At 39.6% G+C, this 13,384-nt stretch overlaps 1 gene segment (V, D, J or C); it reads left to right on the top strand.

Moving 5' to 3' along the window:
* Nucleotides 1–9,504: 9,504 nt before the first annotated feature.
* Nucleotides 9,505–11,598, top strand: LOC113449831 (T cell receptor alpha variable 30-like). The segment is given in 2 exon segments: nt 9,505–9,634; nt 11,106–11,598. Coding segments are annotated over 2 exon segments (414 nt in total).
* Nucleotides 11,599–13,384: the final 1,786 nt, after the last annotated feature.

The raw sequence follows: 13,384 nt of genomic DNA, 5'->3' as shown, positions 1-13,384 counted from the left end.
TCCTCTAAGGCTGAGTAGTTATGTGAAGGGGAAATGAATCCCAGCTGTGGAATTGGGATACAGAGTTGGGCTAGCTGATGCTGAGCAAGTCATATTTGATAACAACGTGCATTATTATCAACTGTCAAAAGTTAACAAAGACATTCCAAGATGTTGCATGGAGGAAGAAATACATGGGATGGACATGTTCTGACCTAGCCTTGCCCAGCAGTTGAGTCCTCATCCTGATAAACCCCTTTTATTTAATTTACAATGAATTCCTCTCCAGCAAAGTCCTGGCTCACAGTCTTTCAAGATAGTTCACAATTACTGACCTTTATCAGGCTTGGAGGGAGGCCAGCCTGATATATTTCAGATGCTGCAATACTTGGCAAGAATGCAGGAATGAACTAATTGCCTCCTGCAAACACCCCTCCCCTTTTACTCCTCTTTTATTCCCTATGGGAGGGGCCATTTATATCCACCTGTGGCTTTACTCCCAAGTTGACCCTTATTCCTTAGCTGTTCCCTTTTTCTGGTAGCTCTGCATGTGCATTCCTCCATACTGGGAACAGGCTCCAGCTGTTCTTCTGCCTCACTGATGTCCAAGGCAGTTGATAATTGTCAGATGGCCCTGGCCCAATCTCTGCCTCTGATACAGAGCACTCATTAGAGCCTTCCACAGACTCCAGGATTGGACTATGTTCCTCCCCAACCTCCTCACTGTCCGAATCTGCTGCCAGCTCTGCTGGTGGGCCACAACAGGACATTCCAGCCACTGACAAAGCTTAAGGACATTGTGGATCATTGTGACTAAAAAGTTACATCCTCAGTTGCATACCAAAGCATGGGCCTTTGGATTAGCCTACAAAAAGAGGGAAGTTGCGCGGCTTCTGGTTTGAGCTTCTTCAGCGACAGACTGAAACCTCATCTCTGTGAGGCTTTGATCTGTGCTTGCTGCTGGAGTGCCCTGAGCTGGCTGGTTTTGGGGCTAAGCCACCCCATAGAGGCAGTGAAGAGGGGGGAGACTGCTAGCAGGATTGAGGAGAGCTGCATCTCTCCTCCTCAGCTGGCCATTACTCCCTTTCTTGAAAGCAGTTGCAGCGGTGGTCAGAAATGGCCACCTCAAAGAAGAACTTGACTGGAAAAGAATGTGCAGGAGGAAGATAAGAAGAGAAAGTTTTGGTTGACCAGGTCAAACAGCAAATGCTACAAATAAGGTACCGCGGAATTGAAACTATTAAAAAACAATAACATTGTTCACTAAGAAGATTTTTAAGCTGTGAAGGAGAGAAAAGGGGAAAGATTTGGTTTTCTCCTTTTCCTATACTGACAGGTAAGAGACTTAAGCAAGAAATTGGAAAAAAAATCCACTTTGACATCAATAGGCATTTAATGCTGAAAATAAAAAGACAAAGGGATAATAAAGATTTCTGGATTAAAAGCTTTTGAAAACAACAAAGGAAAGAAAAAGCATAAAAGGGCAGGATCTGGAAGGGAGAAGACTGCCTGGAATTAAAAAAGAACTTACAGCAAAATCTCAACAAGACTTCCAAAAGATACATTCTAACTGAAATATTGCAACAAAAACCCCAGGAAGAGAAAGTCGAAAAAGAAATAAGATATAACTTGGGACTATCTGGATTACTTGATGATTTCTGGGTTCTTGGTTATTGTTTTGAATGACTAAAATCAATTGGGCATTGTTTAAAATTGTTTAAAATGGCTCCACTTTTAGAACTAAAAATGGAACTTAAATGGAACAAAGAAGATGCACAAGAAGGGAGAGGTTCTTTTGGCTTCGTATTTCAGTTTTTAGAAATGGTGATTTGCAATTATGAGAAACAACAAGAAATGCCTGCAGAATAAGAAGATTGCAACAAAGAAGAAGCCATCTCTAATGAACAAGTAATCTTAGATGGGGAGAAAAAAGGAAAGGGGGGAAAGAGAATGGAAAGTTTAAGATTGGGAAAAACAACTCCAAAAAAAAAAGTATAAAGTCAGAAAGCAACAGAAGAGGGAAATGCAGAAGAGAGAATTAGAATTAGAGGGACAAGGATAAAAAGGGGAGGGAGAAGATGAGAGGGAAGAAAGAAAGGAAAAGAAGTTATAAAGGACAGAAGCAAAATAGAGAGAAACAGGGCTTATTTAGAGATAATGGGTGAAAACTTAATGGAAAAAGGGATTTTGCAAAAGTACATAAGATAGTATGGTTATATTAGAAACAGAAATAACTTTAGAAAATATGAAACAATGTATGATTAAAATGTCTGATAAAATAGCTATCGGAATTCAGTGGAATGCTTGTCAATAAATAAATGTAACAAATGGTATATTTAATGATTTATAAAACATATGTGAAGAGAAGGGAAAAATTAATTATGGAGATTATATGTGTTTTTAAGGAAGTATGATATTTAATTGAAAAGAAGTGTTAACGATGTTAAGATTTTAATGATTATTTATGATAGAACTGAACTGGAATGGAATGAGGGTTTATAATTGCATATATTGACAATCTTTCTTTCTTTCTTTTTAAGAATATAGTGTGTATTATAAGAATGTACCAAGCAGAATTCGATTGGAAGTTATGTATTATGTATTATATTGAAGGTCATAAACTTAAGGTATATATTGAAGTTTAAATAAGAGTTGAATGGATGTAATTAAAAGATATAAAGGTGTCATACTCCAATTAGTAACTACAGGAGAAAATTTGTTTAATGAGAAAAGATAATATGAAATTGAAACAGAACAGACGAAAGTATAAATATAATGATTTGAATTGAGATGAGATAATCAAAATAAAATTGAAAAAAAACTAAAAGAAGGGAAAAACTATATAGAAAATGTAAAATAGTATAAGATATGGAACAGAATACAAAAAGGAGCATGAAATTGAGTTTTGTGTCTGAATAAAGAAGTTCAACCTGGGACCATGCTATTTTCAAAAAAGATGTTTTATTTGTATTTTGTATGTGTGAAAACCCAAATAAAACTTTAGTAATAAAAAAAAGAGGGAAGTTGTATCTTTTATTGAAGGGGCTGAACCAAGTTTTTTGGGGGGAGGGGAATGTGTAGAAAAATATGTCATGTCTGCATGGTCTGAGGCTAGAAAACTCACTCCTTGGAAATGTCTGTGACCCCCTTAGAAGGCATTAATCCAACCACCTTCTTTTAAGTGATGAAGAAATGGAATAGTTTAGATGTGGAAGAAAATGGAAGGTTCTAAAGGTAGCAAGAAAATTTTGCAAGAAAACTGTCATGGCTTCTTTCTTCATAAAATAATGTATTTGTCTACTTTAAAGACCTTTCATAAGAGGATTTCCTGAGAGGGTGGTTGTGGTTCTATTTAGTGGTTGGGATTCAAATATTTTTACTACCGGTTCTGTGGGTGTGGCTTGGTGGGTGTGGCAGGGGAAGGATACTATAAAATCTCCAATCAGAGGTGATATTTGCCAGTTTTCTGAGCTACTCAAAATTTCTGCTATTGGTCAGGACCTGCTGAATACCACCTCTGGTTCTGTTGCATTTTGTAGTGTAAATATATTTCAAAGGTGGTGGTTCCTCCTCCTCCTCCTCCTCCTCCTCCTCCTCCTCCTCCTCCTCCTCCTCCCCCCCTCTCCTTCTTCTTCTCCTTCTCCTTCTTTCTTCTTCTCCTTCAACCTGTTCAACATATGTGTCCAGTCAACAAGCAAGTAAATTCCTAAATTTTACTGTGACTAATGCCTGGGTCTACAGGGTCTACTCTGAAAGCATCCAAAACCAGGCAGAATTCATCCAAGCAAGGGGGAAAGGTTGAAGAATCAAGAATCTCAAACAGATGGTTACAAGTTCATTGTCAACTAGTCTGAGTGGGATGGAGAATAGTAGCAGTGATTGACTAAGGTCTCTAGCAACTGCAGACAACTTGTAAAGTAGAACAAATGATGTAGGAGCAGACAAACTGATCCCCACCCATCTTGTCCCCAAATGGAGGGAATGACTGTTTGTGCAATCAGTTCACATCTGTCCTTATGATGGGCAGGTCCCCTAAATGTAGACTGTGGATATTCATTCAGATGGCTTCATGCCATCACAAATGCAAATTTAGTGGAGAAAACACCCACATTCATTTATTTTTATGTATTTATTTAAGAAAATTCATATAGCATTGGCAGTGTGCAGCAGCAGCCAAAAACCTAACACAATCCTTGGTTGTATAAACAGAGGCATAGAATCAAAATCACATCAAGTATTAGTACCACTTTATAAAGCCTTAGTAAGACCACGTCTAGAATACTGCATCCAATTTTGGTCACCAGATGAAAAAAAAAATGTTGAGACTTTGGAAAAAGTGCAAAGAAGAGCGACTAAGATGATTAAAGGCTAGAGACTGAAACATATAAAGGATGGTTGCAGGATTTGGGTTTGGCTAGTCTAGAGTAAAGAAAGACTAGGCGGGGATATGATAGCAGTATTCCAGTATTTGAGAAGTTGTCACAAAGGGGACAATTTATTTACCAAAGCTGCAGAGGGAAAGACAAGAAACAATAGATGGAAATGAATGAAGGAGAAAAGCTACCTGGAATTAAGGAGAAATTTCCTAACAGTGAGGACAACCAGTGGAACCGCTTGCCTTCAGATGATTGTGGGTGCTTCATCACTGAAGAGACTGGACAGACACTTATCTGAAATAGTAAAGAATCTCCTGCTTGAGCAAGGAGCTGGACTAGAAGTCGTCCAAGGTCCCTTCCAGCTCTATTCTGATTCTGGTGATCCAACTCATTCAAAGGGACTCCAGGCAGCTTAGAGAAATAAAAAACCCAAGCAACCCCTAATAAACCCACACACTTGTCGTTACAATAATCAAACAATCAATGGGCTCCAAATTATCCTGGGTTAATATTCCATTCTGATCTATAAACATATTCTTGCTATTGTATAACAAATTCCTTGTGTGTTCAGTCACACTTAGTCAATAAAGAACTCTTTGTTCCATGTTCTATTGGGAATACTGGATTTATTCTTGATGAAAACAAATCAACGGGGCTTCATGGATTACATCCCAGAGTTTTAAAGGAGCTGGCAGAGGTCATCTCAGATCCACTGCACCATATCTTTCAAAAATCCTGGAGCACCGGGGAACTACCAGAGGACTGGAAAAGAGCTGATGTGGTTCCCATCTTCAAAAAAGGAAAAAAAGAACAGACCCAGGAAACTATAGACCAATCAGTCTAACATCAACACCCGATAGATACTGGAGAAGATACTGGAAAAGATAATAAAAAAAACAGATCTGCCAACATCTAGAAACAAATAAAGTAATAACTAGCAGTCAGCATGGGTTTGTTAAAAACAGATCATGCCAAACCAATCTTATTTCATTCTTCAACACAGTGACTAAATTAGTAGACCAGCAAAATACTGTGGACATAATATATTTAGGTTTCAGCAAGGCATTCGATAAAGTAGACCACAACCTACTTCTTAGTAAGCTAGAAAAAAGTGGAATAGATAGCACCACCACTAGATGGATTCACAACTGGCTGGCAAACCGTACTCAACGAGTAGTCCTTAATAGGTCTAAGTCTACATGGAGGAAAGTAGGCAGTGGGGTGCCACAAGGTTTCGACTTAGGCTCAGTACTCTTCAATATCTTCATTAACAACTTAAATGAGGGAATAGAAGGGGAACTTATCAAATTTGCAGATGATACTAAGCTGGCAGGAATAGCTAACACCCAAGAAGATAGGCTCAAGATCCAGATGGATCTTGACAGACTAGAACACTGGGCCATATCTAATAAAATGAAATTCAATGTAGAGAAAAGTAAAGTCCTACACTTAGGCAAGAAAAAACAAAAGTACACATATAGACTGGGTGAAACCAGGCTTAATAGCAGTAACTGTGAGAGGGATCTTGGAGTCTAGTGGATAACCAGCTAAATATGAGCCAACAGTGTGCAACCACCACCAAAAAAGCTAATGCAATCCTAAGTTGTATTAACAGAGGGATACTGTCAAGATCAAGGAAAGTACTAATACCACTCTATAAAGCATTAGTAAGACCACACCTAGAGTACTACATCCAGTTTTGGTCACCACATTATAAAAAAGATGTTGAGACTCTAGAAAAAGTACAGAGAAGAGCAACTAGGATGATTAGGGGACTGGAGGCTAAAACATACAATGAAAGGTTGCAGAAACTGGGCTTAGCTAGTCTAAGAGAAGGACCAGGGGAGACATGATCACAGGCTTCCAATATCTGACAGTGAGAACAATCAATCAATGGAACAGCTTGCCCTCGGAAGTTGTGGGAGCGGCATCAGTTGAGACTTTCAAGAAGAGATTGGACTGCCATTTGTCAGCAATGGTGTAGGGTCTCCCGCTTGGGTAGGGGGTTGGGCTAGATGACATACACGGTCCCTTCCAACTCTGATTATCTGTATCTGTACAACTATTTATTTATTACTAGCTGGATACCCGTGCTTCACTATGAAACTATGTGACAGGGCTTAGTTATTGGGGAGAAAATAAGGAGAAATAAATTCTGGCTCTGCCTACCAGGATTCATCAGTATTCATCTGGCTAGTGTCCTGTCAGTGTGAGAGAGAGTTGAAGGCTGTTTGGAAACTGAAACAGTATTTCCTGTGTGAGCAAGAAGGAGACAGCAAGGAGCCTGGGCATGGCTTAGCTCAAGTGTTCTGTAATAAAGCTGCTTGGTGCTCTGAAACTGGAACTAGAACTCCTCTGCTTGTGTTTTGCATTTGGAACAGATTTCTTTTCAGGAGTAGAGGAGGAGTAGAACTCCTTAGCATCAGAGTGTGTTAATATATAAAATGCTAATGAATATATGAAATGCTAATGCTCTGATATCATTTCGAAAAATCCTTTCTTAGTGAGCACTAGAAGCCAAGTTTGTGCCAAATTTCAAGTTTGTAGGCTTTAAGGTTCTCGAGATTTAGTGATGATGTGTGAGTGGTATTTTGCTTTTATATATATAGAAGATGAGGTCTATTCCTTCCAAGGGAATGTCTATTAAATGTGACAAGCATTTTGGAAGTTAAAGAGGCAGAAGTTCTATAACATCTGCTCTCTCCTGTTGTACCGGCCAAAAAGTCCTTGCAGAAGAAGAATACACACAAAAGCCTAAACTGCATCAAAAGATCTGGATATCTGGATACTCTGGATACTCACAACCACATCATCAATCCCACTAGTAATAAGTGACCAAAATGGTTCAGGAAGAAAGAAAAAAACCCCACCCCTTCATTATTACTACTTGCTAGATGTTTCTGGCTCTAGGGGGCAGTGCTCATCTCTGTTACAAAGCTGAAGAGCCAGTGCTGTCTGAAGATGTCTCCATGGTCATGTGGACAGCATGACTCAATGCTGAAGGCACATGGAACACTGTTACCTTCCCACCAAAATGGTCCCTATTTTTCTACTTACATTTTTACATGCTTTCGAACTATCAGGTTGGCAGAAGCTGGGACAAGTAACGGGAGATCACTTCATTACATGGTGCTAGAGATTCGAACCTCTAAACTGCCAACCTTTCTGATTGAAAAGCTCAGCATCTTAGCTACTGAGCCACTGAGTCCCTTATATTATAGCTAAAGATGACTTTAAAAATGTACTTCTCTGCTATGGATTAGGGATGAGATAACAGTGGTATGAGGACTGGAAATAAAATGTGGTTTTCAGGGCATGTTTCCTGTGGTGTTCATCTGGATGTGAAGATGAACCTTACAGTCACATGATTCTTCCCAAAAACCATTATAGTAGGAAATGTTAGGGATTACAGGCCAATTTTTATGAATGTGGTTTTTTTTCCATCTTAAACATGCTTCATTCTCCTCACAAGAGGGCAAAAGAACCACAACCAGATTCTAGTAAAGATCTCTCAGTTGGGGATGCTGTAAGGCAGGGGTCTTCGAACTTGACAGCTTTAAGACTTGTGGACTTCAACTTCCAGAATTCTTCCTCCAGTCATGTTAGCTCAGGAATTCTGGGAATTGAAGTCCACAAGTCTTAGACTTGCCAAGTTTGAAGACCCTTGCTGTAGGTGTTGGTCACTGGGGTCAGAAGTTTTGTCTTCTGAGTTTTCGTACTCTTGCTGGAGCCCATCCTCAAGGAACTAGAGGTGGAGCTCTTGCCTCACAATCGAGAGGCTGTGAGTTTGATCCTAGATAGATCTCCTGCTCGAGCAGGGAATTGGACTAGATGATCTCCAAGGTCCCTTCCAACTCTGTTTTTCTACGATAACTTATCTCTAGCACAGTGTAAGAGTTTTTATGGGGCACTTTGGTCTCCTCTTGATTCTTCTGGATCTCGGAGACTTCTTTCTGATAGGACAGTTCATAAACCTCAAGCAATGTTTGAGTCATGATTTCATTTCTCGGTTCCTAGAAAAAAACAATCCTAATATCTGGTGCCAGAAAGATGGAGAGCATTATGTTCCAGCAGAGATATATCTTCTTGGCATTCTGAGATGCAAGGGAAGAAGGCTTGCAGTTTTCCTTTCCCACAATCTGATCAAATGAATAAGGTAAGCTAATAATAGTTGAGCTTGACGTCTGGTGCTGAAGGGTTATCAGGCTCCAATTTTCTTTGCAAAGTTAGGGAAGTATTTTGTTTCATTCTCAGGATTTTTGTTCTACTTCCTAATACAACCTAGAACTTAGAGATCTCCTTGTGGTTTCCCTCCCAAGTAGCAAACCAGCCTGATGCTGAACAGTTTCCCAATGCCAGCAAGGTTGGAGAAATGCATTTCAGGGTATTCAACAGCTGCCCTACAGGTGATGGCTGGAAGGAGAAAAGGAGAAATGAAGATCATGTCCTCTCCTTCCATGTTTAATATTTTGGAGTAGACCTGTATCTTGTGGGAACCAAAATGTTGCAAACATGTGTCATAGCATTACAGGGTTAGATGAAGGATGTAAACTCTCCTGTGATTTTGTGGGGTCTCTGATTCACTTGCTGCCTTCTGGTAAGGTCTAATGGAGAGTCAGCCTTTCCTCTAGATCCCTGAATAACAGCTTCCAACTTTTGTGATCAAGAGTCCCATTGTCATTCCCAATATCCTCTAGAACATGACTATAATAACTTTGCAGATGAACCTAATAATCTCCAAATATGGATGCCCACATATGGAATAACCTGCATGGCTAGAATTCCAGGAAGAAACCCAGAATCCTTGCTCAAATTCCAAGAATCCCTTTTTTCAGAAGTTTTTGTTGGGAAAGATCAGTAAGGCTGAGAGAAAACACTCTAGAAGAGATTCTCATTGGATGCATCATGAGAGGTTTCTGCATTTGTTATTGAATAATTATCTCCATTCCCTTGCATGGCAGGAACACATATTCTGCATTATGATTTTTTCAAACTAGAAAATAGCAGAACCTGGTTTATTCTGTTTGTTCACATGTTAAGACAAAGTTTATATATTCTGGGTTTGTGTTATGTTACTCCTTTGATCTATGTGAATCAAAGCAGAGCAGATCTTCAATCCCCAGAAGGTCTGAGCACAAAGCCACCCACAAGGCTGTGGTTGGGATTTTACTTTCCTGTGTTTTCTGGTGGCAGAGTTGCCCTGCATGTTGCAGAGAAAAGAAGAAGAATGAGCGATCTGGGGAGCAGGATCATTGTCTTGCTAATGGCCATCTCCACAGGTATCCTTTTTATCATATTTTTTTTCATTTATTGATTGAAATAATGTTCAGGCTTACATTTGTTTCTTGAAGCGAGGTCTTCTCAAAACTTCAGCTTTGGAGATGAATATTTCAAAAGCCATAAAAAGAAAACCAGCAAAACATCAAGCAGAAAATTCATTTATTTAAATAGTTAAGAGTATGGAGGTAAGATTGCAAATTTTGAATGACAATTGCTCTTTTTCAAACCTTATTGGTGGAATGTCATTCCCATCTTCCCTTCCTCCCTTATTTCCTTCCATCCATTTATCCACCCATTTCCTTTTTAAATATTCATCTTCTGTTGTAGCTCTATCAGATTAAGCTAAAGTTACCCAAGTACAGAATTTCTTTCAATTGAAGAAGGGGACTCCATCCTGTTTAACTGCTCCTATCAGGAAAGAGAATATAGTCTTCAGTGGTACAAGCAATATCCAGGAGGCCAGCCAGAATTCATGATATTACCGATTACATTAGAGACTGAAGGAAATGATAATTTTGAAATGACTCTGGACACAAATAAGAAGACTACATCTTTATATCTGAAGAATATCCAACTTAAGGATTCAGCTGTCTACTTCTGTGCATGGAGCACAGTGCTAGAAAGACAACTGCTGGTGTTCACCAAAGTGGAGGACAACCCACAAAAAGAAATTGAGCTCCCTTTCTTCTTTGTAGGAAGATCAGAAGAACATCTTGAGTCACAGCTTCTCCCAAACATATTTTTCCAAATGGCAACTGAACTTTCTTTACTTGTTTTCCCTTGAAAACATTTGTTTTCAAAAAGCTTCTTCTAACTGACTGATGAGGAGTAAAAAGAATAAATAAAGGGAAAAAAACAAACAAAAGAAAATCCAGTTGACTTTTGGAAAAAGAACCTTTGGGACAAACACGACCTGAACGACTGAGAATCTCCATAGACAAAGAAATGCTTATTTTTCAGCTTACATGTGTTCTCTCCATATGGATTCCTTTCTAGGTCAGCTGCAAATTGCTCCAAAGCTGCTTTTTCAGGAGGAAATTTGTTTTTGTTCTTTTCTTTTGAAGACATTTCACTTCTCATCCAAGAAGCTTCTTTAGCTCTGACAGGATGGTGAGGAATAGGAGGATTTATATTCCTTGAAGACAGCTGGTCATTTGCATCCTTTTTAGACAGTCATTGAAGCACTTGGAGGTTTATCTGTGTCCCCAGGGTCACCTGAGTGGTGCTGCTGGTTCCTGTAGTCTGCAATTATTTTTCCTCTGGAAATCCATTCTTACTCCCACACCATTCAAAAAATGTGCATCCCAAATTCTTCAAAGAAAGTCCAGTTGCCTCCTGAAAAAGAACCTTTGGGACAACCATGACCTGAAGGACTGAGAATCTCTACAGACTTTCATCTGCAAATTGCAGCAAAATGGTTCAAAGATTCCTCCTTATCAATTTAATCACCCCCATGTCTTTCTCTTCCAGGTGTCCAATGCCAGGACCGAGTGGATCAGAAGCCTGTGAAAGTCACCAAAGAAGGAGAGGGCTCCACCATCACCTATCAGTTCACATCCAATGATGTCTATAGCATGCACTGGTACAGGCAATATCCAAGAGGAGCACCTGAGCTTTTCCTAACAGTTACATTGGGGAGCCCAAAGAAGCACGAACACGTCAGTGCCTCTTTTGACAGGCAGAAGAAGGAGAGTCATTTAAACATCGTAAAAGTGAAGATGAAAGATGCCGTAGTCTATTTATGTGGGGCTGGAGATCCACAGCAACACAAAGACACCTGTTACCTGTACAAAACTCTCTTAAGACGGAGCAGTTCTGTGAAGGGGAAATGAATCTCAGCTGAGGAATTAAGATACAGAGTTGGAGCAGCTGTCCCAAACCAAGCCACATTTCATGTGGACACAACCTACATTGGTATCAAGTGGAAAGTGAATCAAATTCCAGAATATTGTAAGAAAGAATATACCAGGTGAAGATGCCCACCACTGGGAAAAACTCCCTAAGGCTGAGAAGTTCTGTGTTTTCTTTCTTTCTTTCTTTCTTTCTTTCTTTCTTTCTTTCTTTCTTTCTTTCTTTCTTTCTTTCTTTCTTTCTTTCTTTTTTCCTTCCTTCTTTTTTTCCTTCCTTCTTTCTTTGTTTCTTTATTTCTTTATTTCTTTCCCTCTTTCCCTCTTTCCCTCTTTCCCTCTTTCCCTCTTTCCCTCTTTCCCTCTTTCCTTCTTTCCCTCTTTCCCTCTTTTCCTCTTTCCTCTTTCCCTTTTTCTTTTTCTTTCCCTCTTTCTCTTCCTCTTGTTCTTTCTCTCCCCCTTTCTCTCTTTCTCTTACTCTTTAGGCAGTCCCCCCCAAAGTAACTGCAGATAGTTATTCAGATGGCATTGTGCAAGTGCAGTAGTGCAAATTTCCAGAACTTATTGATTTTCATTTATTTAATAAAATTGATATGGCCACCAGACTCAATCAAGGTGTCTCCAGACATGTGTGTCAAATTTGCCGCATCAAGTTGTTGTCACATGAGATTTTGCAGTGCTTTTCCCATTCAAGGACCTGGGGTGTGTATGGCCTGCATCCGATGAATCTGGTCCACAGGTCAACAGTTTGACACCTCTGGCTTAGAGAAATGAAAACCCCAAATAATCCCCAATAAACTTCCACACCTGTGATTATAACAATCAAACCGATCAGTTTGTGGACTCCAAATCATGTTGGAGTAAATATTCAACTTAGAACTATACATATTCTTGCTGTTGCAAACATTGGACCTGGATTTATGTATTTCTTATTAGATCTAAGTGCTCCTTCCCAAATATTGCAAGAAAGAAGAAATATACCAGGTGGACATTCCCACCACTGGAAAGGCTCAAGGATGTTGTGGTTCCTTGTGGATAAAAGCCACATCCTCATTTGTCAAAAGAAAACATGGGATTACCCTACAGAGAGAGGGAAGTTGTGTCATTTATTGAAGGGGGTGAAACAAAGTTTTGGGGGTGGTGGAATTGCAGGGAAATAAATCAGGTCTGGATTATCTGATACTCCAAAGCTCACTTCTTGGAAATGTTTGTGGCCCCGTTGGAATTCATATATCACATCAAAATTGCATTTTGAGTGGAGAAGATGTAGAATATTTTAGGTCTGGAGGAAACTGGAAGATTCCAATGATAGGAATATTTTTGCAAGAAAATAGTCATAGCTTCTTCCTCCATAAAATACATTTATTTGCCAACTCTGAATACATTTAGTTCCAGGACTTCCTGAGAAATGGGGTGGCTTTCTTTCTTTCATTCCTTCTTCCTTCCTTCCTTCCTTCCTTCCTTCCTTCCTTCCTTCCTTCCTTCCTTCCTTTCTTCCTTCCTCCCTCTCTCCCTCCCTCCTTCCCTTCCTTCTATCCTTTCCCCCTTCCTTCCTTTCCTTCCTTCCCTCTCTCCTTCCTTCTTTACCTTTTTCTCTCTCTCTTTCTCTCTCTCTTTCTTTTTCTCATTTTCTCTCTCTTTCTCTCTCTCTTTGTTCCCCCACCCTCCTTTATTTCTCTGTCTCTCTCACACACACTTTTTTCTCTCTCTCTTTCCCTTTCCCTCTTTCTCTCTTTCTTTCCCTCTTTCTCTCTTTCTCTTTTTCTTTCTCCTCCCTCCCTCCCTCCCTCCTCTTCCTCCTTTAAATAACTAAAGATGATATACAAAATTCAGAATGTTCCATAACAGAGTTCCCAAACATTCATGTGCTCAGAGACTTCATCCTAATGAGGTAGGGTGTGC

Source organism: Pseudonaja textilis, chromosome Z (assembly GCF_049901715.1).
Source record: "Pseudonaja textilis isolate UNSWEBS1 chromosome Z, rPseTex1.2, whole genome shotgun sequence".
NCBI classification, from domain to species: Eukaryota; Metazoa; Chordata; class Lepidosauria; order Squamata; family Elapidae; genus Pseudonaja; species Pseudonaja textilis.
The sequence above is the reverse complement of the archived record's forward strand: the minus strand, read 5'-3'. Positions and strand labels throughout refer to the sequence as shown.